The sequence below is a fragment of the Gavia stellata genome, chromosome 10 (genome assembly GCF_030936135.1).
Source record: "Gavia stellata isolate bGavSte3 chromosome 10, bGavSte3.hap2, whole genome shotgun sequence".
NCBI lineage: Eukaryota > Metazoa > Chordata > Aves > Gaviiformes > Gaviidae > Gavia > Gavia stellata.
This window is the reverse complement of record NC_082603.1, coordinates 3,406,891-3,429,720: the sequence shown is the minus strand read 5'-3', so window position 1 is coordinate 3,429,720 and position 22,830 is coordinate 3,406,891. Positions and strand designations below refer to the sequence as shown.

The following is a 22,830-nucleotide window of genomic DNA, read 5'->3' as shown; positions in this document are numbered from 1 at the left end:
TCCTTGTATTTATCTTTCCAATTTGATCCCAAGTTACCTTTGGAAAAGAACTATAAGCACTAAATTTTTTTGAAGGAAACTTGTTGTTGTATCACTGCTGAAGTGCAATCTATGATCCCTTTAGTGGTCTCCTCTTGTTTTAGGACAGAATGAAAATAACTCATTACCAAAGCAGTCCTGAATTTAAGATGGTGTAAGAGGCAGTAACTTAACTCTGGCCTGATAGGAGCTTAGGAAGTTTTGCATAATCGGGGGTGCATCGGTCACGTTACTTGTGGCTGGCGCCCCATGAGAGAGAAGCAATACTCTTGTTGTGACGTTTCAGAGATGGATAAATAATAACAACCCCTCATATTCTGCTTGTAGGTAAACCTAACACTGGGGGCCAGGTTGAACACCAAACCTGTGAAAAACTGGAACGACTCGTTCGCTTGTGGTAGTTGTTCCCAATTCAGGTGCAATACAGGGAGGTATCTGAACAAAGTCTGGGGGAAAGAAAGGACAAAGTCAAGCTTATTTGGCTGGAATGCTGCCGTATATTTAAGGAAACCAGAACCATCTACCAGCACACAGCATCTTCGCTCGTCCACAGAAGAGATCTTTTTAACAGCTAAGTTTGTATTATTGCCAAATTCATGGCAAAACTTCAGCTTGCGGTGCCTTGTCACTGTATCTTTTTGCAGTAATCTCTGAACAAACAACTACCTGGGGTTGCTAACGCGATTCACTAAAGCTTGGTTACGAACTGAAGCTTCAGTAACACTTGTGGAACCGTTCCTTTCCGTTCTCACTGGTGTTAGGTCCTTGCTTGTAGGCAGAACTATGAAAACAGAACTGAATGCCAGATTACACGTGCGATCTGAAGTTAGAAGTGCACCGCATCAGGACTTTCTGGCTTGCTTAAACTCGGGTCACATTTTATCCTCTGGTATTTTATCATCTTAACATGACCTCCCTCTGAATTGTGACCGGTCAGGTTTTAGGAATGATTCATTTTAGGAATATTCAGTTTCATGTTAACCTCATGTTCACAAACGCTTCAGACTTTTGGCCCCACCCGCCCTTCTGGGTTCTGTGCTAGCAATAGGGCTTTAACAAAGACCAGGGAGCAGCCACAACGCCTCGGAGTGAGAGAGGATGTGAGCATAAAAGCAAGTAACTGTCTCAGAGACCATCTCACAGTAACAGTACCTTGACCACACACGCTGCGATCAGGGGTAAGCTCTGCCTCATAATTCTAAAACGTCTTTTCAAATTAAAATAGCAGGCAACTCAAGTTTTCACAGTCCAGTTTGGTAAGAAGTGCTGGCTTACTCAAACAGGGTGTGCTCACAAGTCTGCAATATCCTGATCTTGGAACAAAATTATTTGCATTAATCAGCTGCACAGCGAGTAGGGTAGTCTTTTGTGAACATGGCAGCAGCAACTCCAGATTTGTCATCTTTCAGAAACTCGGCATCTTCTGCCTTGCCATCTGCAGCAGCTTGAACCTGTTCTCCTGCCTGGACGTCCTCAGTTAGATGGACGGGGCCTTCTGCCTGCGCCCCCGTGTAGGTGGGTGTGCTGTACTTCATAAGAACAGTCTTAAATTGTGCCAAGGGCGCATTCGTGCGAACTCCCATAGGATCAAAGTGGGTTCTACTTACTCTGTACCCAGCTTCAGAGAGATAGTTTAAGAACTTATTTAACCTGAAAAAAAAAAAAAAACCCAAACATTTAAAAAGGACTTAATGCTAATAAGGCTGGTTCAATACAAGTTATATATCAGTTGTCATAGTAATGTAAGACTGGAACTTGAACGAAAACCTTACTTGGGCATGTTCATTCCTTTCATACTGTGTCTGTGGATATTGTAATAGAACGCAGGGTGCTCAGCACTGTTCTCAGATTTTTGTCGCTTGGCTGCATTTCGAATCACTTCATCGCTTTTTCTTTTTCCTGGACCATAAAAAAATGCCGGTGAAGCCAGTAAATACTCAGCAAGACCACCAAAAATGCCAGTGTATATTCAGTGAGACCACAAAAAATGCCAGTGAAGCCACAGACAGTACATACAAAAAAAAAAAACACCCCACAGCAACTACACCTTTGTGTTTGCTTTTATAAGCTAGTATTTTGCAGAGTTAAAATCTAGCCTGAATTTTATGAACATGCCATTTTCAGGAGTAAAAAGTGAAGTCAAGAAGGCTTTGTGAGTATTTCACATTCTGTTTTTACCAGTGGATATGACTCTGGATGAAGGTAAAGTAAAATCAGTATTCAGTGGGAAAATAAATCCTGAGTACCAGAATTGTTTAATAGGAAAAAAAATACGTGAACACTACATTGGCTTAGCCATCACTTAAACTATAGTTTAATTTGAAACTGCTAGAGCTACACCAAAATGATCTACTTACCCTGTACCAAGTAGGATTCTGCAGAAGTATTTGGTGTTTTAATATATACGCCACACTCCTCTAGAAGACAATTAAAAGGCAAAATTAGTTCTACTGTAAGACAGTAAAATGGCAAAATGCCTTGGTTAAACAGGAAGAAAGAATACCACATTCTGCCCTAAAGAAGGACATGTAGTAAGAAGCATACATACGGGTGATTTTTACTTACTGCCTCAGTAACTTGAATTTAGAGCGGATATTCAAAATACAGTTTCATTTACTAGTAGAACAGATTTCCATACAGAAAGCCCTTTCTTTTGGCACACTGATTTGCAATCCCTGCAGAGTATGCAGAGCATGACAGCTGGAGCCCTCTCTTCCTAACAGCACACACTCTCAGGGTGGGATCGGGATACACCAAAGAACTAGCAGACACTTAGCATTTCCATCTCCTTCAGGGAATGCGCTGGATTTCACGACAGCCAACCTGCCTGCATTGTATTTATTTGGTTTAGGATCTGTTGCACAGATTAAAGATGTCTAAATCCAGCGCTCTGCCTCTGACAGACTCTAGTCTTTTTGCAGCACCGAAGACCACCTGACAAGAGCTGGCAAGTCCCACGCTGCATTCAAAGCAACAAACATTTTCTTGACCTTTTTATGTCTAGGCTGCTGTTAGCAGTAAGTTATCAAAGAGCAGCAGCTCTCTAAATCACCCCAAAGCCAGTCCTTTCTGTGAAGAGTCTGCCATTTTTCTCACCTTGTTTGTTCTCATCATAAGGAGTATGGGTAGAAAAATGCTTTAAAGGTGTGCACTCAGCTTCACAAACTAACGTCTTAAGAAGTGGCTGAGCTTCATCCAAACCATACTGGACAGCCTCAAACAGCATTCTTCTGAGGAATCCAGTGTTAAAGAGGGCTCCTGACCTATGAAATACAAGACAAGTGAAAAGTTAAGGCCTCTTAATGAAAGCAAAAACGTTGCTCTAAAAATCTCTCACCCAAATCGATCAGCAATCACATTACACCAAAGTGCTGCATCAGGCTGACCGTGTTCTTAACAGTAGTGCATTGCTTTGCTTCCAACAACACCACTGGTCTCGTGTTAAAAATCAAGATCTCAAGAATGGTAATTTTACTTCCACCACTGACTCACCCTACTATGCTGAGAAAGTAATTTAACCCCCAGAAGGAAGGTACTGTCAATTGTCAATCATTTTTAATACTTGCTTTGAAATGGTTAACAGACTTAACAAAAGGCTTTAGAATTTTCTCTTGTGAGAAACAAGAATAAGTATTAATTATCAAGCAGTGAATTATTTACTACAGTCAGCACATGTAAGGATTTACTAAAGAAATCCTCCGCAAGCATCAAGTAATAAACTGTTGCTTAATATCTGGCAACAATTGGTCAAGCACTGGAAGAGGCTGCCCAGGGAGGTGGTGGAGTCACCATCACTGGAGGTGTTCAAGGAATGTGTGGACGTGGCACTGCGGGACATGGTTTAGTGGGCACGGTGGGGTTGGGTTGGTGGTTGGACTTGATGATCTTACAGGTCTTTTCCAACCTTAATGGTTCTGTGATTCTGTGAACTAGAGGAACACACAGGCGGGTTCTCCTGTGCAGGACGTATTACAGAAGTTGCACTGAACGTGAAATTTAAACCAAATTTCTTATTCTTTATTAACTGGTTTCAACTCTATGAACAAAAGCACCCTGAACACCCTACTAAATTCCAATCAATTAAATATTTCCTGGATTCCTCCTGATTGCTATACTGCCTTTTGTAGTGCTAAAATACTCAGCAGACTTGTATGACTGAATAGCTGACCTCCAGAGGTCCTTCCAACCTAAACCATTCTCTAATTTTGTACTGGGTTCTGTACTTACCAGAGAGGACCAAGAACTACTGCTGTCTTCCCAGGCATGCTGCCGTGACAATCACAAGGCAGCTGCTGGTAAGGGTTTTCTACAACAGAAAAACAGGATTAAGTTGTTTTGAAATAGTCAGCCATGCCTACTTTGCTGGAGAGAGATGACATAGATACGAAGCAGCAGCTTACTTCAGTGGAGGTATTTGGAAGGGCAAGCAATGGGAGAAGCGTGACACCGTTCTCACTGCTGCCAAGCAGTGCATAGGAGAACTTAGCTGACTGATAACTTGATCGTTAATCATTGTTAAAACATTGAAGGAAAAAAATAAAACTAAAAAGCCACATAATTCCTGTGTTTCTTGGCAGACTTCAAGTCACAAGGAAATTGTTAGCCTTCCTACACTTATATTAAGTAGCTGTCCAGGTTAACAGTAAATAACAACAAAAATTTCAGACATCAGTCAATTACATCTGAAAATACAGCCCACTTACAAGTTTTCTAAGCTGTAAGTCAGCTCGCTTGCAAGTAAGGCATTAAGTAAACAATTCATTTACTAATTAAGATCTCTACCATAACACTGTGCTTACCGGTTACCCATTTCTGTTCTTAGAACTTTTTAAGTTTTTTTAATCTTTTTAAACAAGCTCATTGCACGCTCCTGCAGCTGACTTTGAGCAGGGCAGCCAAAGACACCACCAGTTAGCAGTTAGCTATCCAAGAATCTGTAACTTTGAAACAAGGTTTTATATTCATTCAAACTACCGTCTGGCTAGTAGCTACCTCTTAGCTCAATTTTTGTCTTCTACCTCTTAACTTGTGTATAGAGACAGCCCATGAAGAGCTGACTTTCAACCTAGCGGCTGCCTTCATTTGCCACCAGTGTTGGATGAGTTATAGGAATGGTGCATACCTTTCCCACCACACCTGCCAAAGTATTCCCATCAGGCACGTACAGATACTGCCCAAGGTCAGGCAGAACACACCCTCATCTGAGGGGAAAGTGATACTGTTTAGTCCACCACATTTTAGGGTAACTGAACAGTAGAAAAGCAATCTGACATGGAAATCTATCAAGCTGCCACTGTATGGAGGAACCGAAGGGTAGCAAAGACTGTCCCACCCTTCATGCCCTTCACTGAAAAGACAGATCCATGGATGTATAAGGCATCCCGGCAGCTTCAGCAGCTACAGCTAGTTGGAGTTATGTCCTGTCTAGAAGCAAATCCAGTACACTGACAGCAAAATCCATGCAGACAACTAATCTAACCCACTGCCATAAAGCATGGTACCTTCTCCACCTCGTACAATATACTCATTGTTACACCAAAGCGAATTATTATTTACTAAAGGGATGTAAATATAAACAAGGGCTAAACAAGAACAAAACAGAGATACAGAAATCAGACCTTCTAGAAAGCGCAAAAGAAAAACCATTTACCTTCTACCATATTACCCTCTTTCTGAAAAATTCTCTCTTCGCACCACTGGCAGTGGATGAGGTATCTTACTTTTTTTGCTGCATCATCCGCAGGGGAAGGTCCCCTTAAAACTCTGACCACGACAAGAACAAAATGTTCTAGAGCTACTGCGAGTAAAACGTCAATGCCTTTGTTACAGCGAGCTGCAGCTCTATGAAGGAAAAACAAACACAAAACCATATGGTACTGAAATCAGCAGACGAACATTGCCACGGACACCTGAACCTGCTGAAAGTTTCTTGAGCTTATCCACTTCCTAGAAAGATCTGAGAAAGCGATCAGGAGAAAGTGTTGTTTCCCAAGTGCCTGGTTTTGTCTGCTTTCTCTAAGGCTGAGCAAATCCTGTTTTACTTCTTTTTATCACGCCTACAAATACTGGTCTGCCATCTGCATCATCTTTCTAGCCAAAGATCTACCTATTGCCAGGATATTGTAACAAAAAATATAAACAAACTAAATATAATCCGAGAAAGCAGAATTGTAGAGGGACACACATGATGGTTAAATCATCAAATGTTAGTTAAATAAGGACTGTGGGAAGGCAAGTGAGCAGTTCCTGAGTAGGCAAGCATTGAGAAGGAAGAAATCTTTAGGGAGCTGCAGCATGTAACCCAGACCACAAAAACTTTGCTTGAGCAGCATGTCTGTATGTAAGAATATTCTGCAGGGAGAAACTTCACATATGCAGGGAGATGATAGAGAAGTAACACCTAAACATCTTCAGGTCAGGATTTGCGCCCTGCCGTTCTGAAGACTGCTGTGCACTTAATTTCCTCCCCATCTTTCCTGAGCAGTTGTCCCATTCTCTTGGCTGTATCTTTTTTTCCCCAATTAGGGGCCAGGTTTTATGTCTTCATTTATTTAACAGACTGAATTTACTGAGGCTATCTATATGCAAATAACTAATTTCACAAGTTAGTAACTACATAGATCTTTTGAACCTCAAGCACGAGGATCTGAAGTGAACATCAGTTTCCACTGAAGCAAGTCTAACTGTAATGTTTAGCTAGAAGCCATTCAAGCAGCTTAATTAATATTTACAAAGTCCTATGCTGCACTAAAATGACAAAATCGACAGAGGGATAAAAGAGTTTGCAGATAGGCAAGTCTGGGTATTACCTTTTCTGTTCCCATCCCTCACCACCACCAAAAAAACTCCCCACCATCCCAACCCCCTACCCTATTTATGCATTTTCACTTTGCCCAATCTCTTAAGTTTAAAATTTACATTATCCCATACCAGCACACATAAAATATGAAACATTAATTTTGTAACAAGAAGTCTGGCTTTTAGAATTAGGGAATTCTGGAAACTGAACATGTACAACCTATGGCAGCAGACTTAAGTTTTTTACTGCTAATAATTTTCTACTAACTTTTTTACCATAATTTGAGCTGATTTAGCAGTACCTTGTCACAGCAGCAATGACTATTCGGGCTGCCAGTTCCTTGTAGTACTCCGTTCTGACAATATTACATCCATAATGACGCAGGGCAACGTGTTGAGCCTTTGCATACAGAGAACTGATGTCTGTGGATGTCAATGACACAATTCCAAGATTTCTCACATTTCTAAAGGCAGAATCCAGATAATTCACAGAAGTTCCGAAGGGGTCCAAATGGCTGAAAAGAAAGGAAGTACCACTGAGTATCTATAAATGCTCAAGAGTTTAGCTTTAAACTGAGGAAAACACTATCTTACAATCTTCACCAATGGTCATATTTAAAACAAAGGGAGGAAACGGGACTAAAATTTACAGCACACCTCGCACGAATTACTCGGGAATACTTAAGGGTCAAATTGCAAGAGCCAGGGAAGCGCTGTGCTGGAAAACACACATCACCACAAAGCCAGCACATACTTTTTTTGCATCCTGACCCACTGACTAATTCAAGCTACAAGAATATTGGCTTGATGCTTACCTTCATCTTTACAACAAAGGGAAACTTCCAAACCTCAAAATATCTTCAAATGTATGCATTCCAGTTTACGTACTAAATAATTAGCCTAATTTTCAGCCTGAATACCTGCTGCTTAGATGTAGATGTTAATCAATATGAAAAAAATCCAATCACTTATTTTGATGTCTGTATAGGGTTTGAATGTTGCATCTATAAACCCGACTTGGAAAAATTAGCCTACTTTAATTGAAAATTAATATGCTGCAAAATGGATTAAAATAAGAGATACAATAAAGTCCTACACAACAACATGCAAAGGTATGAATTTTGAACTAATTAAAAGCTTTAGGAAAAAAAAAAGACTTAATTTGACATTTCTCTTTATCAGACAATGAAGTTATTAAAAAAATAGTTTGGCTTAAAATTTTCATGTACATTTATAGTCCATCCTGGATGTCAGAAGGGCTTAGTATTTTTCCAGCAATTTCTAAAACATTTAAGATTAAAGTTCTGTTCCCACACCATTTCTTGGACAACAGAATTACATTTAAAATACCAAGTGACTGCTGGTTGATTGTTTCATTCCAACTTCCCCAAATAATCATATACTGGGAGATGGGGTGCGTGTGTGGTTATCAAACCAGAAACTTATTAACAGAAACATTCACCACTTACATAAAATCAAATGATCGCAAATGCATTATAACATTGGCATCCATTTTTGTCACCTCAATGGTGTCAGTATTTTCTTCTTCATCTCCCATAGCTTCATCATTATCTTCTTCCTTAGTGTTCAGTTTCACCTTCATTTTGTTTAAATGGCAGTTTTCCTGAATCATTGTCACAGAATTTTCATTACAATCATTAATCGTAACTTTCACAGAACTTCGGAGATGCTTTGCCCATTGTAATCCCATTATACCTAAGGAAAGACAGAATTATAACTCCGTGACAGAATAAGGAGTTGGTTTTTGGGTTGCTGAACTCACTAAGAAAAAAATTCATCCTTTTAAATGCTTGTAATACAGAAATGTGTGATGCAAATTTTGTCATGTTCCTGCAAAAAAGTGTTGGTGACCTTCTGCCTCAGCACAGAGTGACAATGGGGTATGTAAAGGCACAGTCTATTTGTCACCTTCTTATATGATAATTGGGGCTACAGACCAAAAGACCTGTGATTTTTGCAGCAAGCTGGACCCACGATCTGCAGGAAAGCCCCTTGGCTTGTTTAAGACTCCAGTCTGGCAGACAGACTGGTGACAAACCACTGTAAAACACAGACATGAGAATAGGTACTGTGAAGATTTTTAGGCTGCCTCCAAGTGTTTATTGCTGACTTTTGCAGTAAAGCCTATGATGACATTGTAGAAGCGCAGGCCAGGATGCACTTGCAAAGTCTGGCCTCATTCAGAATGGTGAGAAATTCATTATCGAGAATTCTTATGCAAAATGCTGAGCAGTTACTGCTGTTCTTACGTTTACAGTAGCTGGCTGATGATGAAGCAGCAATCCACATCTCTTCAGATTTTTGTTCCGGATGGTTAATAGACACTGATACAATTACTTTACATTTAGTTCATGTGCAGGATTTTTGTAATCAATTAAGAGAGGATTCTGATAAAGAAGCTTGGATTCATCACCATTTTTAAACCACAGGTTGATTTTACAGCCAAATTCCACAGCCACAGAGTCACAAGAGATCTGTGACCTTGGACGCAAGTTTAGGAAGATGCCATTTCACAGCCATTAAGGCAACTGATTTTAAGGAGACCACTGAACTTTGATTTAACATTATTTACAGTCTTTTTAAAAGCCTAATATCAGGCTCTTGACAGCTGGGTTTTTTTGTATGGAAGCTAATGACTGCCTGCCTGCCTAAGGAAGAAAATTATCGTGTACCTCACATTGTTTTTGAATACGCGATGTCAGTTACTACTGATTTCTGCAGATTCACACTATTAGATATTAGCCAAAACATGAAAGAAATTCACTTTACCAGTGGCACCAAAAGCATCCAAACATTCTATCGGTTTACGTTCCTCAGCTAGAACGGCTAGTGCGCAGAATATCAATTGCCTTGAAAATAAAAAAGAATGGTCACAGTAAGTAAGTTGAGAAAATATTTTCCCTTCCTTTTCCTTATTTATTTCCCTTGAACATAATACTAGAATATTTAAGCTAAAATGCTACCTTTTACACAGAAGAATTGTAAATCAAACCCCTCAATTACGCTTAAAAGTTTAATTCTACAGCAGGATATTCATAAGGTAAGATCCTGAATCAACTTACTAGTTACTCTAACACTGGAAAAAGGGGCTAGCATTCAAAAGTAAATAAAGTTTTTCTTACTTTCCCACCACGATCTGATATTACCCTAGTAATGGCTCTGCATTTAAAAAGAGGTCAGAAATCACGGAAGAGCAATGAAATTCTATTGTGTTGAGGAACAGGCCTTGCTCTTTTAGACATGGCCATAACCTTAGTTGCAATGGCCTTCACAGGCATGCCTTAGCTTTCACAGACTATCTGACCTAACTTTAAACCTGGAAGCTCAGATATTAACACCACTGAGAACATGAGGGGTCAGCACGGGCTGAAGCCCAGGCCCACATGTTGGTGCCAATGCTCACACCTTTCAGTTGTGGTACAGACACCATTTATGACTCTCCTTAAAAAAAAAAAAAAAAAAGATGATGCTTCTTCCTTCATCTTTTTTAATGCAAATAATGAGAAGACACTTGAGAGAATCTGAGTCCCAAGAGAAAAAGGCCTAGAATATGAAAGCTGTAAATTACAGGTATGCTGCTGTTCAGTTAGAGGAGAGAGAGCAGTGACTATCCACAGTATCTTCTGGAGATTCACTGAAAAACATCTTAAGTGTATACAATGAAGTTAGTTTTCAAGTGTGCTCTTCTTTTCAAATCCTGTTCTTTTCCATAAACTACTCACTACATAAAAATACTTGATTGCTTCAGAAATTATAATATTTCCCACATAGTGTTCTTGGGTTTAAATATTATTTGTCGAGAGTTTTCTGATGGGAAACTTTCCAAATTAACAGAAATTATCCAAGCAGATAAGTTAAAAGCACTTCCAAACAGAATCCTTATCCCTGGAACCATATCTTACTACTCACCAACGCTATTCCTCCTGCCCTTTGAATGGAAGTTTCACAGGAGTAGCTTTCACTACAAACTCACCACCCCTCTGGTGTATCCTCCCGCTCCCTGTTCTCTTACCTGTTGAGTTTCATTTTAGGATTGAAATAGGAATCTGTTTTCTGAGGTGTCGAGTAGTTGGGAAGAACCCGCACATCTGTGGCTGACTCTTTCAGCACTTCATGAGAAGACTTGGGAGCAGGAGCTAAAAGAAAGTAATTGTGGGGGAAGGAAAGAGTTAGTGAGATTTGAAATTAACATTAGCACATTTGAAAAATTAAATTGAAAATTTGCTTCCATATAGCAAGAAGTCTGGATTATGCAGTAATCCAACTGGCACACACGGATCAGTTAGCTAATATGTGGGGGAAAAAAAGCAGGCAACAATTTGTCGTCTAGTCCCAAGAGTGGCAGATAAGGATCAAGCTCAACCACAATTTTCTTCCCATAAAACACCAAATTTGTTTCTCAGTCGGACTCCTATGTTATCCACTCAAATTTAAGAAAGCAACCTGAGGCTTAGCACATTTGTTTTGCATGTTCAAACATAACACGCTACTAATTAATTAAAACTCTATTAGCATAGTCTTGAATGTGTATCAATGAACTGCAAAAATCCCTCAAAATCCTTGCTCTAATCTCTGCAAGTTATCAAACAGCTTCATGAAACGTGTATAGACAGCACAAGCATAGGGACAATTTCAGCACTTAAGCTTTGTATAAAATAGTCTGTGGCAAAACAAGCTTTCTTGATTTGACAGCTGTAAACACGTGCTGTCATTCCTCTGAGCAATTTATCCCCAGTCTAACAGTAGCAAAATTTACCCAGGAACGACCAGGAAAAATTTGTTAGCTATCAACTAGACACCCTTCAGTGCTCAGCCTGCCTATCTCTCGGTGCTTCCAAATACACAGATTGCCTATCTGTGAACCGCTTTACTGTGTGCTCCACGTTCACAGCCCCTAAGTGTTGCTGAAATGCCTCCAAAGCGTGAAATATCTGACCTCTGAATTTCTCCTCTCCCCATGAGGAAAAATGCATGCATTTTGTTAAAAAATGACAAACAGGTCATTCTTTTCTGACAGCTCTGAAGGGAACGATACAGAGATTAATATATTTCACAACAAAAACTCTATTTAAGTTAAAGGTATAGAATATGTACTACTATCACTTCTTAGACATGCAAACTGATCCCCAGACACTAAACTACTCCTCCTAAACTGCATATTGGCAACAGAAAGAAGTTGTGGTGGTGCATTCCTTCCCCCCGCCTTGCCCTCCTGGGCCGCTCTACAATCTCAGGAATTCCAGCTAGGCCTTGGCCTTTGCGCAATGAGTTGGGCGGTTAAGCATCCCTTGACCGTATCAGGAACTCTTTCTTGCATGGCTAAGGTTGGGAGCAGCACTGACAGTACCAAGCAATCCTGTTACCTGGCCAAGGTGGGTAATGAGAGCAGGAATAATGGAATAATCGGTCGTCCCCTGACAGCCCTGGAATATTCCTTATCTGGATCATGGCCCAAGTGGAACGACACCATGGCTACTGAAATTCCATCATTTTGCTAATGGCTAAAGCCAATCATCTTGCAAATCTATAAACAGCAGTCCCAAGTGAGGCCCTTTGAGCTCTCCTGGACCGCAGTGGGCTGCGACCAGCATCTCCCTCTGAGTGGGACGCCTCTCAGAGTTCACAAACTCTCCAGTTTGCGAAGTCTGAAGGACCATCACTGAAAGCTGGCGATGGGACCTGTGCTGAAACCCTCTGCTCCTCGAGGCTCAACCCTCACCCGTTCAGAAATGCTGAGACACTGGAAGTGAATATTTCACGGAACTCGAGGGGAATTTTTAACAGGTACTGTTGTACATGTATCTGCATCTTTGTGTCTGTGTGCGTGCCTGTGTGAATCAATGTGAGTACTTGATAGCAAGTATAGTATTACCATCTCAAATCTGTAATCAAGCCGCTGTTGTGATTGTAATAAATTCTATTAACTCAATCTGCAAATGTTAAACTAATGCGTGATTAAGTGCTGCTAAAATCCCGTGATCCACCTTAAACTGTGAACGAACCTTACATTGCTGCTAAATACATACAACCCTTTAGATAAAAACCGTTGACAAATCTGAGAGTAGGATTGGACCTAGCCGCACCTAAACTCCCCTCTGAGAAGTTTAGAAAGCAAGGGGGTCTACTCTGAACCTCGTGACTCAACAGGAGGGTTTTCCCTACTCTTTGTGTTTCTTCCATTAGACATAAACCGTTGTGCAAGTCTGGGACTAGGATTGGACCCAGCCGGTCTTCTCTGAACCCCGTGACTCAAAGGGAGGATTTCTTTGTTCCTTGTACCCCCTCCTTTCCTTTCGACATGAACCATTGACCAAGTCTAAGATTAAGTCTGGATTCAGCTGCACCTTAACTCCTCTCTGAGAAGTTTAGAAAGCAAGGGGGTCCATTCTGAACCTTGTGACTCAACGGGAGGGTCCTCTTTACACTTTTGTTTCTCTGATCTCTCTGTATAAATCAGTCTGATTCGAATCTAATTTGATTTTCCTTAGAGTGTTTTAGTAAGTAATAGAGGGAACCTTGCCATCGAATTCTGTTAAGTCCCATTTTTATAAACTTCTATTAAAATTGCTTTTGCCAATACCCTTGACGGTGTTTCTTTAAGCGGCCTAAACCACTCATTCACGACAGAAGCGTGACCCTCGTAGCTTCCAGTCTCCTCTTTATTATATTATATTTAGATATAATCCATACGTCTACACAGAAACAGAGAGAAAAAAATGAGACCAATTTTCCACAGTAACAGCCTGAGCTGTAGCAAAAAAGCCTTAATTTTTACACACCAGCTAATCCATCACGTGCTTTTTACTTGACAGCTGTAGAGAACAGACAACTTGCAAAAATAAAGATTTGGCATTCCAGTTATTTAAAATGCTTCCAATCTCGTTTATACAAGTTTGGAAACAAAAGTCTAAGTCTGGAGAAAGTCAGACAGGATTGCCATTTACCAAAGAACTACGGACAGCTCTGTCATGACTCTCAGGACTGAAAAAAAGTCGTCTTGTTTTGTGAATCCATGCTGACACAGTTTGGACAAAAAGCAAAGGATTTTTATATTGCAGAGATTTATTCAAGACTGATTTACAAACACACACAGCCAAATATGTAGGCATTAAATTCTCTATACAGATTTTGTTTTATGGATTCCATGTCCTCCATTCTTTTGGAGAGACAGAAACCTACATTTACAACAATAAACTAATCGTGAAGGGAATATTATTTATCAATAAGAACAGAGTAGCTGGTCAATGCAGAGACTAAATCACACCACCGCTACACCTTGAGGAAAAAAAAGTTCTGAAATACTAAGGGCAGGTTTCTCGTTAGTAAAGCTAAATCTGTTTGGGAATTTTTCTCATGTCTCTCACCCACGTATCATAGTTATCCCATGTGCTAGATAGTATAAAAAGATTTAATGTTTTATAGAAGTAAGAACATACCTGTAATAAACCTTGATTCAGTTTCTCCTTTATTCACATGACGATTAATATGCCCTATCATGTCAGTTCTTCGCGTGATAGTTGCGGAACAGATGATACAATGGTAATGGGCCCCCATCTTTGAAAATGTCTGTAAAATACAGTATGTGCAGTTTCAGAATACATAAACATCATTAAAGGAGAACTATACCTGAATGCAGGCATATGAAGAAGTCATCTGTCTGTTACCTCCAGCGCGTAGAAACTATGTTGAATCTACAGCCATAGAGACTGTAAATAATCACACCCGCAGAGCCAGCACAGCACAGCTATCCTGCCACAGCACCACAACCAGTTAAGTTCTGCCAATACTCCATATACTCAGCACACAGGGAAGGAACTGAGAAGCATCCATCGCCGAGCCTAATGAACCCTTCACCTCTTCCACACAAAGCTGGTGTTTACTCCAAACTGTGACAGTGTTTTACATGATCTAGGCAGCTACCCACCAAAGGAAGAGAGAGATACAACCACATTCAACTACCCAAGGGTTATATCAGATCCTTACATTCCGGACCGATAAGCTTTTGGCATCCCATGCTGGATAGCAAGACATATTTTGAGACTAAGTAGATCGCAAAAGTTCCCCTAAATCACCCATTTCCCCCACTTTCTAGGGTAACAAATATTTCTGAGATTCAGCATTTTTACCTGGTCTCCAATGAAGTTTGGTTTTACTGGACGACAAGGTAAGTGGCAGATGCACATTCTGTACCCTGAAAAACAAATTCTTGTCACATCAGAGTACAAGAAATAAACAGAATGCAAATGTCCTATACCATAAACACTGATTCAAAATGGTCTTTATTTTTAGGGCACGGTCTCATGTAAGATTCCCAAATATTGCCACAAGACAGCAACAAAAGAACATTACCAATTATATGATAAACTTACTTTCCACACAGAGAAATTCATCAGCTAATTATACATTATAAATATTTAAAATCCGAAAAAAGTACATACAGACAATTGGTTTTAGTAAGTCTGTTCGCATCCTAAAAAGCTACGGCGAGTCTTCAGGCTGTATGGTATATAACTTTCAAAAGTACTTGTGAGTATTTTACAAAAGTATTGTCACCTGGCTAAAAGGCTTGTGTGAATACTCCTCCTATAAAACATATGTTCCACAGTTTAAACAGTTTAAAGAAAAAAACCCAAACAACATAACAAAAAAGACATCTGCTAGTGCATGCAAAACCAGAACTCCAGTCAGATAATTTTTAATTTAATATCATCTTGACCATTTTCTGATTAGTCATTTTATTTCCTGCAAACTCATACACCTAGTTCTTTAAAAACACATACAGCTCACTTTCTTTTCCTTCTTAAACTTCCTGTAGGGATTTTAATGCATCTTACAAGCAGATCACAGAGTTTGTTAAAAAACAGATAAAGCTACTAAATACTGATACTAAATAAATACTTGAAGGATTTATCTGAAACCATGGAACCTTTATGATCAGCCAAAAATGACCATGTCTGATTATTAACAATATAATCAAAACTTTTATTAAAGTAATTTTCATTATATACATATTTTAAATTTTATAGTAATTTTCACGACATGCCAAGCACTCGGGTTTTTTTACATGAGAAAATGCACAAGTGCTAACTATTTTGGCACGTAGAATACAGAGCTATTTGACATTTATACTTTACATCCAGATCAGAATTCATTACGTCAAAATATGGTTCTACTTCAGAGCTGGTAACAAGATGCTTACGCTAAGAGGAATTTAAAGAGATGAAACACAGAACAACGTCTGACACGTCCACAATTTCTTCTAGTATTTACTATTCAAATATGATTGCCATTACCTTCAAATTCAACAGAAACTTTCCAGTGCAAATTCTGAAGGTGACGATGGAGTTTATGACTATAGCAAGCTTTGAATTTCTCCTCAGGACACAATGGACAAGGCTTCTTTTCATCTGAAGATATAAATAAAGAAGAAGTATGAGAAACATATGAAATGCAGTTACCACTGATGGTAACAGAGATGCATGTTAAGAGAAAAAAGAATGAAGGTATTGCCAATGGGAGCTAGAGATTAATTCCCCAGGGTATATTCTATTTCAGGCATACACAAACATCAAATTTATGGATTGCCTCTTTCTACTCTATAGAATACAGACAAGAACCACTATTACTTTAAAGATCATTAACTTCTACAACCTTTAGTTTTTGTTTTCTAGTATTTTTTACTCCAGCAACATGAGGCTAATGCAACTTCTGAAGAGTATTGCAGAATAACAGAATTTTATAGATGGAAGTCTAGAGACTTGCAAAGTTTCAAAAAAACCCCAACTGAAGAGGTTAGAACAAGAATCTGCCTTTCCCCCTCCTGAATCTTTTAGATAAAAGAAGCACCTCGTATCTTTTTCAGCTGCAAAAAAGATAATGTACGCTATGTTAAAATCATTTTTCTTCTTGGAAATCTTGCATAAGGGACAAAAAAGCAAAGGCAAGATTATCTGATATCAAAGGCGCTGAAGCACTTGAAGTACTAACCTAAATAAAAACGAGCTACTAGGAGACGTACGTTGTAGAGCTGTACATAGGAATTACGTATCGGAGCATCCATACGCCTGCTGCTGCGTCTTATACTGCTGAATGTCAAACAACCTCTCATGCAGAATTCAGCAGAAAAGCTTGTATGTGTTTGAATAGTACAGGATGGAAACTGAAACATGCCACGCAACACGGGCATCTATAATAATAACAACTACTTATCTTAGGCTTGCACAACAGTAAAATTCCTTTTTCATGACTTTTTTAATGAGAGGATTACTATGTCCATGCAGAGTCCCATGCCACTGAAGCCAACAGAGGCAGCCTACAGCTCACCAAATAAATCACCAGCGTTCTCTAATGTTGATCAGCCTCTTTTATTGATTTACGATGTACTGAGTATCAAATATACGAGGCAATGGTAATAAATGCAAGTCAGTCCATTAACACATATGGCAGAAGAATGCTACATCCATGGCAGAAGGAAAAAAATTACCATTGAGAATAGGCAAGGGAATAATGAGTTTCTTGTCACTACCATGGATTTACATATAACTCGGCTCAGCAACAGGTACAAGTACCAGACTTATGAGATACTTATGATCTATCTCCTCATCAAAAATGGAACAAACTCTCTATAGAAGTTTCTGGCATATTTGTTAGTAAAATTAACCAGACATGGAGGTAGGCTATTATTTCCATCAGTGGCCACTCTAAAAGATGATTAAGGTGCAAGAGCCGTATGTTGCAGAGCCTATGTGGATTCTGACATTTTTCTCTATCTATGAATAAAAACTAGTTTCAGTTGCAAGGGCTGCCACTGCCAGCACTAAATACATACACGTAATCAGAGAAAAACTTAAAGTTGTAATAAAAAACACTCTGCAGTCTTAAAGCAATCCTCCAATATACATCTGGATCAGAAATGAATACAGAGTGGGGAGAAAAAAACATCCAAAACAGACTACGTATTTATTTAAACTGATATTTAAACATTGCAAAGACAATAATTCGCTTCCCTGTTATCGTGACACTTGAAGTAAAATAAAAATGAGACTAAGCTGCTGATGTATAGCTAGAATTAACATTTTGCCGATCTGTGCACATGCCGAAGTTAGAAATGCTACAATGCAGAGGAAAAAGATGGAAAGGAATCATTAAGGCCTTAAATTTACTGAAGGAAGTACAACATTCGATAAGCAAGGGAACAAATCATAAAGCTATTTTTTATGAAACCCCTAGCCTTCAGGCATTGTAAATATACGTAGTGTGTTAAAAATAAAAACTAAGAAAAAAATGTAAATACCTGTAACATGAAGATCTGTGTTCTGGGATACTGCCATGGTAAACTCACCTTCTTTCAGGTCAGCTAGTTTCTCTAGATCAGCAAGATTTCTTTGAATTGAAATATGTTTCTCTAAAAAGCAGAGATATTCAGAAGTTAAACATTCTTAGTTAAAAAATTATTTTTAGTTTACTGCTATTTTTCTATGCATCACTTCGAAACTAACACTATTAGAGAATGACTATAGTACCAACTGGAATACTCGTTCGTGTCCTTTCACTTCCATGGTAGAAGGAATGACTGCAAAATTAATCCCCAGAATGGTTCTTTAGTAAGATCCATGTATTTCTACTTGCTTTTTAATGCTGACACACATCAAATTTCTCAAATTGGAAAGACCTTCATTTGAATAAACAAGCTGAAAAGATCAAGTCACATTCCATTTACTCCTGATTTTGCTGCTCGGCATCGTTAGCGAATGCGAATCATGCACAAAGCAGTACAAAAACATCCTATGAACTGTCTGGAAAAACTAAAATATCAGCTAGAAGTGGAACAATTGTAAGTAACAATTATTCCCTGTATAGCCAGGAGACATTAAATTCTACCACTTTTTTTTTTTTCCCTTTAGGAGACTGTTTAACCTTTAAATTTACCTCCTGATTTTTCAACTTACCAGTCAATGGGAACAGTGGAGAATTTGCTAAAAACATGAGAATTAGCTTATCCAATAAATCAGCTTCATTGGCTTCAGCACACAGAACATCCCAGTTTACAGTAATACTGATTCCATAGCAATTTAAAACATTTACGATGTGTTTACAAGATTAGTCTTCAGGTTTTCTTATGTGAAACAAAGACAGCAATTGATCAATGCGCTGAAGATAAGTTTTAAAGCTAGGGTTAAAAGCAATTCCTAGCTTTTAATTTCTGCACTTGGATACAACAGATTTTCTCTGCTCTCTGCGGTGCTTTTAGCATCAGAGGCTGATGTAGATCATACCTCACCTAACCTTGACTTCTCTTCTGTCACTGTGTATGTACGAATTTCTGCAGTGATTTCTAGACGTGTTAGTAAGGGGAAAATGGCATCTCATTTGAAAGAGATTTCCAACGGCTTAGGAAAATATTTTATTCAGCTGCATGAGAAAATTTCCATACATATCGGATGTATGGAAAACGAGATTTCTCACATTCCCTTTACCTTTCTTCCCCACTATTTCTACCTTTTCTCCTCCTTCCCGCAAGCAGGCAACACAAATATTCTTAGAGTTTATTAGCAAACCTCTTGGATAATCAGATGATACATCCAAAATGTTGCTATCGGATTCCCTTGTGGATTCTTCCTCCGTTCCTTTTTCTTCAGTTTCCAATTCTGACTCAGTAACATTCACGTGCAGGTTGTTGCTGCCTGTCACTTTTTCAGAGACAACCACGCCATCTTAACAAAATCAAACAAACAAAAAACTAGTAAAAGTGTTGTTGATATAACTGAATTATACAAACACGTTCATTTGTTTCCAATAATTTGGTGCTTCTAACAGGCAAAAATGACTACAAGCGTGAAGGAAAAAAAAATATATGAACAGTATGTTGGAGGATAATATGAGTTTAATTATTGCTCATCTTTGGAAATCACTGTGAAATAATGCCATCCTGGACAGACAAAACTATTCACCCATCTGTAGCATCAGATGTTTGAAGTTAACAAAATAACATTGACATGTTATTTTCTGGCAAAATGCAGTGCTAGCAAGACAAAGCAGGCAAGGAGGAGGTCCAAATACTCATAACAATATACTGGCGGCTAAGAAAATTTGAAAACAGAAGTTTAGACCTGTTTATGACTAGTTGAACAATCTAAAAAAGGAGGGGACTAAGGAAGGAATTTGCTTTCACCAGGGGCCTCGATGAGGGGTAAGTGCTGGTGCCATTGGCATCTGCAAATGAATGACTTCTCTGGGGTAGCAAAGAGACGGGGGCCTGCTGAAGAATTTCAAAAGGACTTAAGAGGCTGAGTGATTGGGTAACAAAATGACAAAAAATAGTCAAGGGGTGGACTTGGGGAAAACCCCCTCATTTTGATTTCACATATGAATGCATGGACTCTGAGCTGAGCATCACCAGTCAGGACTACCACCCTGGGTTTTTAAAATAGTTTTGATGAAAGAAGAGGTATAAATGCCCAGAAGGAGCGGGTCCCTCTCCCCACCAACTGACATTAGGAAGCACTAGGAAAGGATGCAGAAAGCCCCGCTCGGTCTGCAGATTGAACGGTGTTGCCCCTGATCCCCCAAGCTTCAAAAGGACAGGTGGAACTAGGAAAGTTCAAAAAAGGGTGAGAAGAAATAACAAAGCTATGGCATTGCTTCTTAGCTATTGAGAAGCAACAGAGCAGGCTATGACTTTTCAACCTGGATACGACAGATGTCCGTAAGATCATGAGGTGCAGAGAGAGCACGGAAGTCAACCACTCACTGTCTATTCCAACACAAAAACTGGGATGCACCACAGGGAGATATCAGCTGGAAATTCAGAGCAGAAGAATGTTTTCTACGCGACCTACCGTTAACGCTGCGGACCTCCCTGCCACAGGCTGCCGCAAGTCTACGAGTGCCAAAGTGAGAATTTTATGGAAGAGAAATCCATGATGAGATTTTAAATACAAAAACATGACCTTTGGCTCAAGAAAAAAGGGAGTAACAAACTGTTTTGTGTTTGAAGATATTTCTGGAGGATGCATTAACGTATGGTTGCTCTGTTCTGCTAGGCTTCCCTAGCCATCTACTCCTGGCCACTACTAAAGACAGAATAAGGGCTGGAAGGATCGTACAGCAGTCCTTACGATTACCCTGGGTTTTCTTGTTTGTTTGCTTTTAAACATTGCAGTTGGATACAAATCTTTGCTATTATTAAAAAAACACAAAGAGGAAATGGAAGGAATACCTGAAGACAGGGCTTAGAGAAAGTCTTTAGAAAGACAGACGCACAGAGTAAAACTATTCCACCTACCTTAAAATATATCAAGATGAGCATTGCTACTCAGAGAGCGCTGCTGTATTTCTCACAGATCTATTTTTAAGCTGACAACTCACCTAAGACAGACTTGTATTTCCTGCCTACTTCTCAATTAAAAAGTTGCTAGATGCCTGGTGATAGTTTCTGCAGACTTCATTAACAGAAAGAAGGAAAATGAAGAAGTAAAAGGATTTTTGGTTAAGAAATCCGTAAGAAGAACAATGATTGATTGCGACAACACGTGCGGTGAGAAAAACTGGTAACATGCTTACAAAAACGCATAGTGAGAGCATATGAGTGACTGAAGGCCACCGGAGTTGGACTGTCTGCGTCTTCAGAGCAAGTGTATAGGTTAAAATGGTGGAAAGAGAGAGTATGCATATACGTACATATACTCTGTATATACATCTGCATGAAGAGAGATAAACTTTGACACTAAATGATTAAGAAAAGCAGGCTGCTACCGAAGCAAGGCTGCAGGATTTTTAAAACGCCCATCAGGAATCACTGATTATGCACAAACATAATAATGCTCCAAAGCGCCTAAATTACACTTTAAAAAAAATAAAAAATTAGAAGAGTCAGTTCACTTCAACTGTAAGACTGCAGCAGCAAACGACCGGCATCAGTGCCACATTAGGGGCGGCTGGAGAACGGGCACAACCAGTCCCGACACATCGGGCAGAAGACGCCGAGGAGAGAACGTGCGGGGCGGCCACGCCGCCCCCGGCCCGCCCGGCTTCGTAACGGGACCCGGGGGACCGCGGTCTGAAATAAGAAGAGATCACCGCCGACAACAAAAGGATCTCAGCAGAACTGAAGGGAGGAAAGGGCGACGCAGGGCCCGGTTTCAAAGCTCCCCGAGCGCGGAGGGAGGCGCCGAGGCCACCGCCGAGGCTCAGCCCCCGGGGCCGGCCCGGGCCGCCGCTGGGAGCACGTGTGGCCCCGCCGCCTGCCCCGCACCGGCCCGGTTCCCCGCGAAGTCGGTAAAAAGGGGGGAAAACCGGGCTTCCTTCACCTCGCAGGGGTTTCGGGGCGCGGGTGGAGGGAGAAGGGAGGCGGCGCGAAGGCGGCTCCGGGGGCCCGGCTGTAAATTCAAACCCCCACGGGCTTCTCTCAAGGCGCTTCTCCCTCCCGCGCCTCCGCATGGCGCCCGCCCGCCCGCCGCAGCACCTCCCGGGCACGGCGGGGCCGCGCAGACCCGGGAAGAGCGGCAGCAGCCGGGCGCCGCGCCGCTCCCCTCAGCGAGGGACGGAGGGCCCGACTCCCGCCACACCGCCCGCCCGCCGCCCCCCCGCGCCCGGCCCTCACTGAGCGCTGCGGTCTCGCCGCCGCCTTCGGGGTTCTCCTCATCAGCGTCCTCCCGCCCCGCCTGCCTCCCATCGGGGGACAGCCGCGCCAGCGAGGCCTCTGCATTCTCCTCCGCTGCCATCTTCTCCACAGAGAACCCGGCGGCGGGCGAGGGGAGGCGAGTCGAGGCGGGGGGACGCGCCGCCGTACCCACACGCCTCTCGTGAGGGAGGGAGGCGGGCGGGCGGCCCGGCACGTACGGCGGGAGAGGGGGGCGGGCCCGCACCGCCTACATTTCCCAGGGCGCCTGGGGGCGAGGACCGCCGCGCCGGCAGGACTCCAGCTCCCGGGGGGCCCGGGCCTTGCCCAGCGCGCCGCGCGGCGGGGCGGGC

General features: G+C 40.9%; 1 protein-coding gene across 1 annotated transcript; it reads right to left on the bottom strand.

The window, feature by feature from the left end:
- Nucleotides 1-501: 501 nt before the first annotated feature.
- TRMT1L (tRNA methyltransferase 1 like) lies at nt 502-22,580 on the bottom strand. The gene is made up of 16 exons (XM_059821808.1): nt 22,460-22,580; nt 19,416-19,571; nt 18,152-18,262; nt 16,152-16,265; nt 14,985-15,049; nt 14,295-14,424; nt 10,871-10,994; nt 9,628-9,707; nt 8,307-8,553; nt 7,140-7,352; nt 5,690-5,880; nt 4,267-4,345; nt 3,136-3,302; nt 2,397-2,456; nt 1,812-1,938; nt 502-1,689 (listed from the first exon to the last, which is right to left on the bottom strand). Exons 1-16 carry the CDS (start codon nt 22,578-22,580, stop codon nt 1,374-1,376), a joined length of 2,301 nt encoding a protein of 766 aa, XP_059677791.1. The 3' UTR covers nt 502-1,373.
- Between the last annotated feature and the right edge of the window lie 250 nt (nt 22,581-22,830).

Coding starts and splice junctions, on each gene's coding strand:
- TRMT1L (XM_059821808.1), bottom strand. CDS start 22,580: ATGGCAGCGGAGGAGAATGCAGAGGCCTCGCTGGCGCGGCTGTCCCCC. Junction 19,572..22,459: donor CGGCGAGACCGCAGCGCTCA/GTGAGGGCCGGG, acceptor GATTTTGTTAAG/ATGGCGTGGTTGTCTCTGAA. Junction 3,303..4,266: donor GTAGTTCTTGGTCCTCTCTG/GTAAGTACAGAA, acceptor TGTATTTCATAG/GTCAGGAGCCCTCTTTAACA.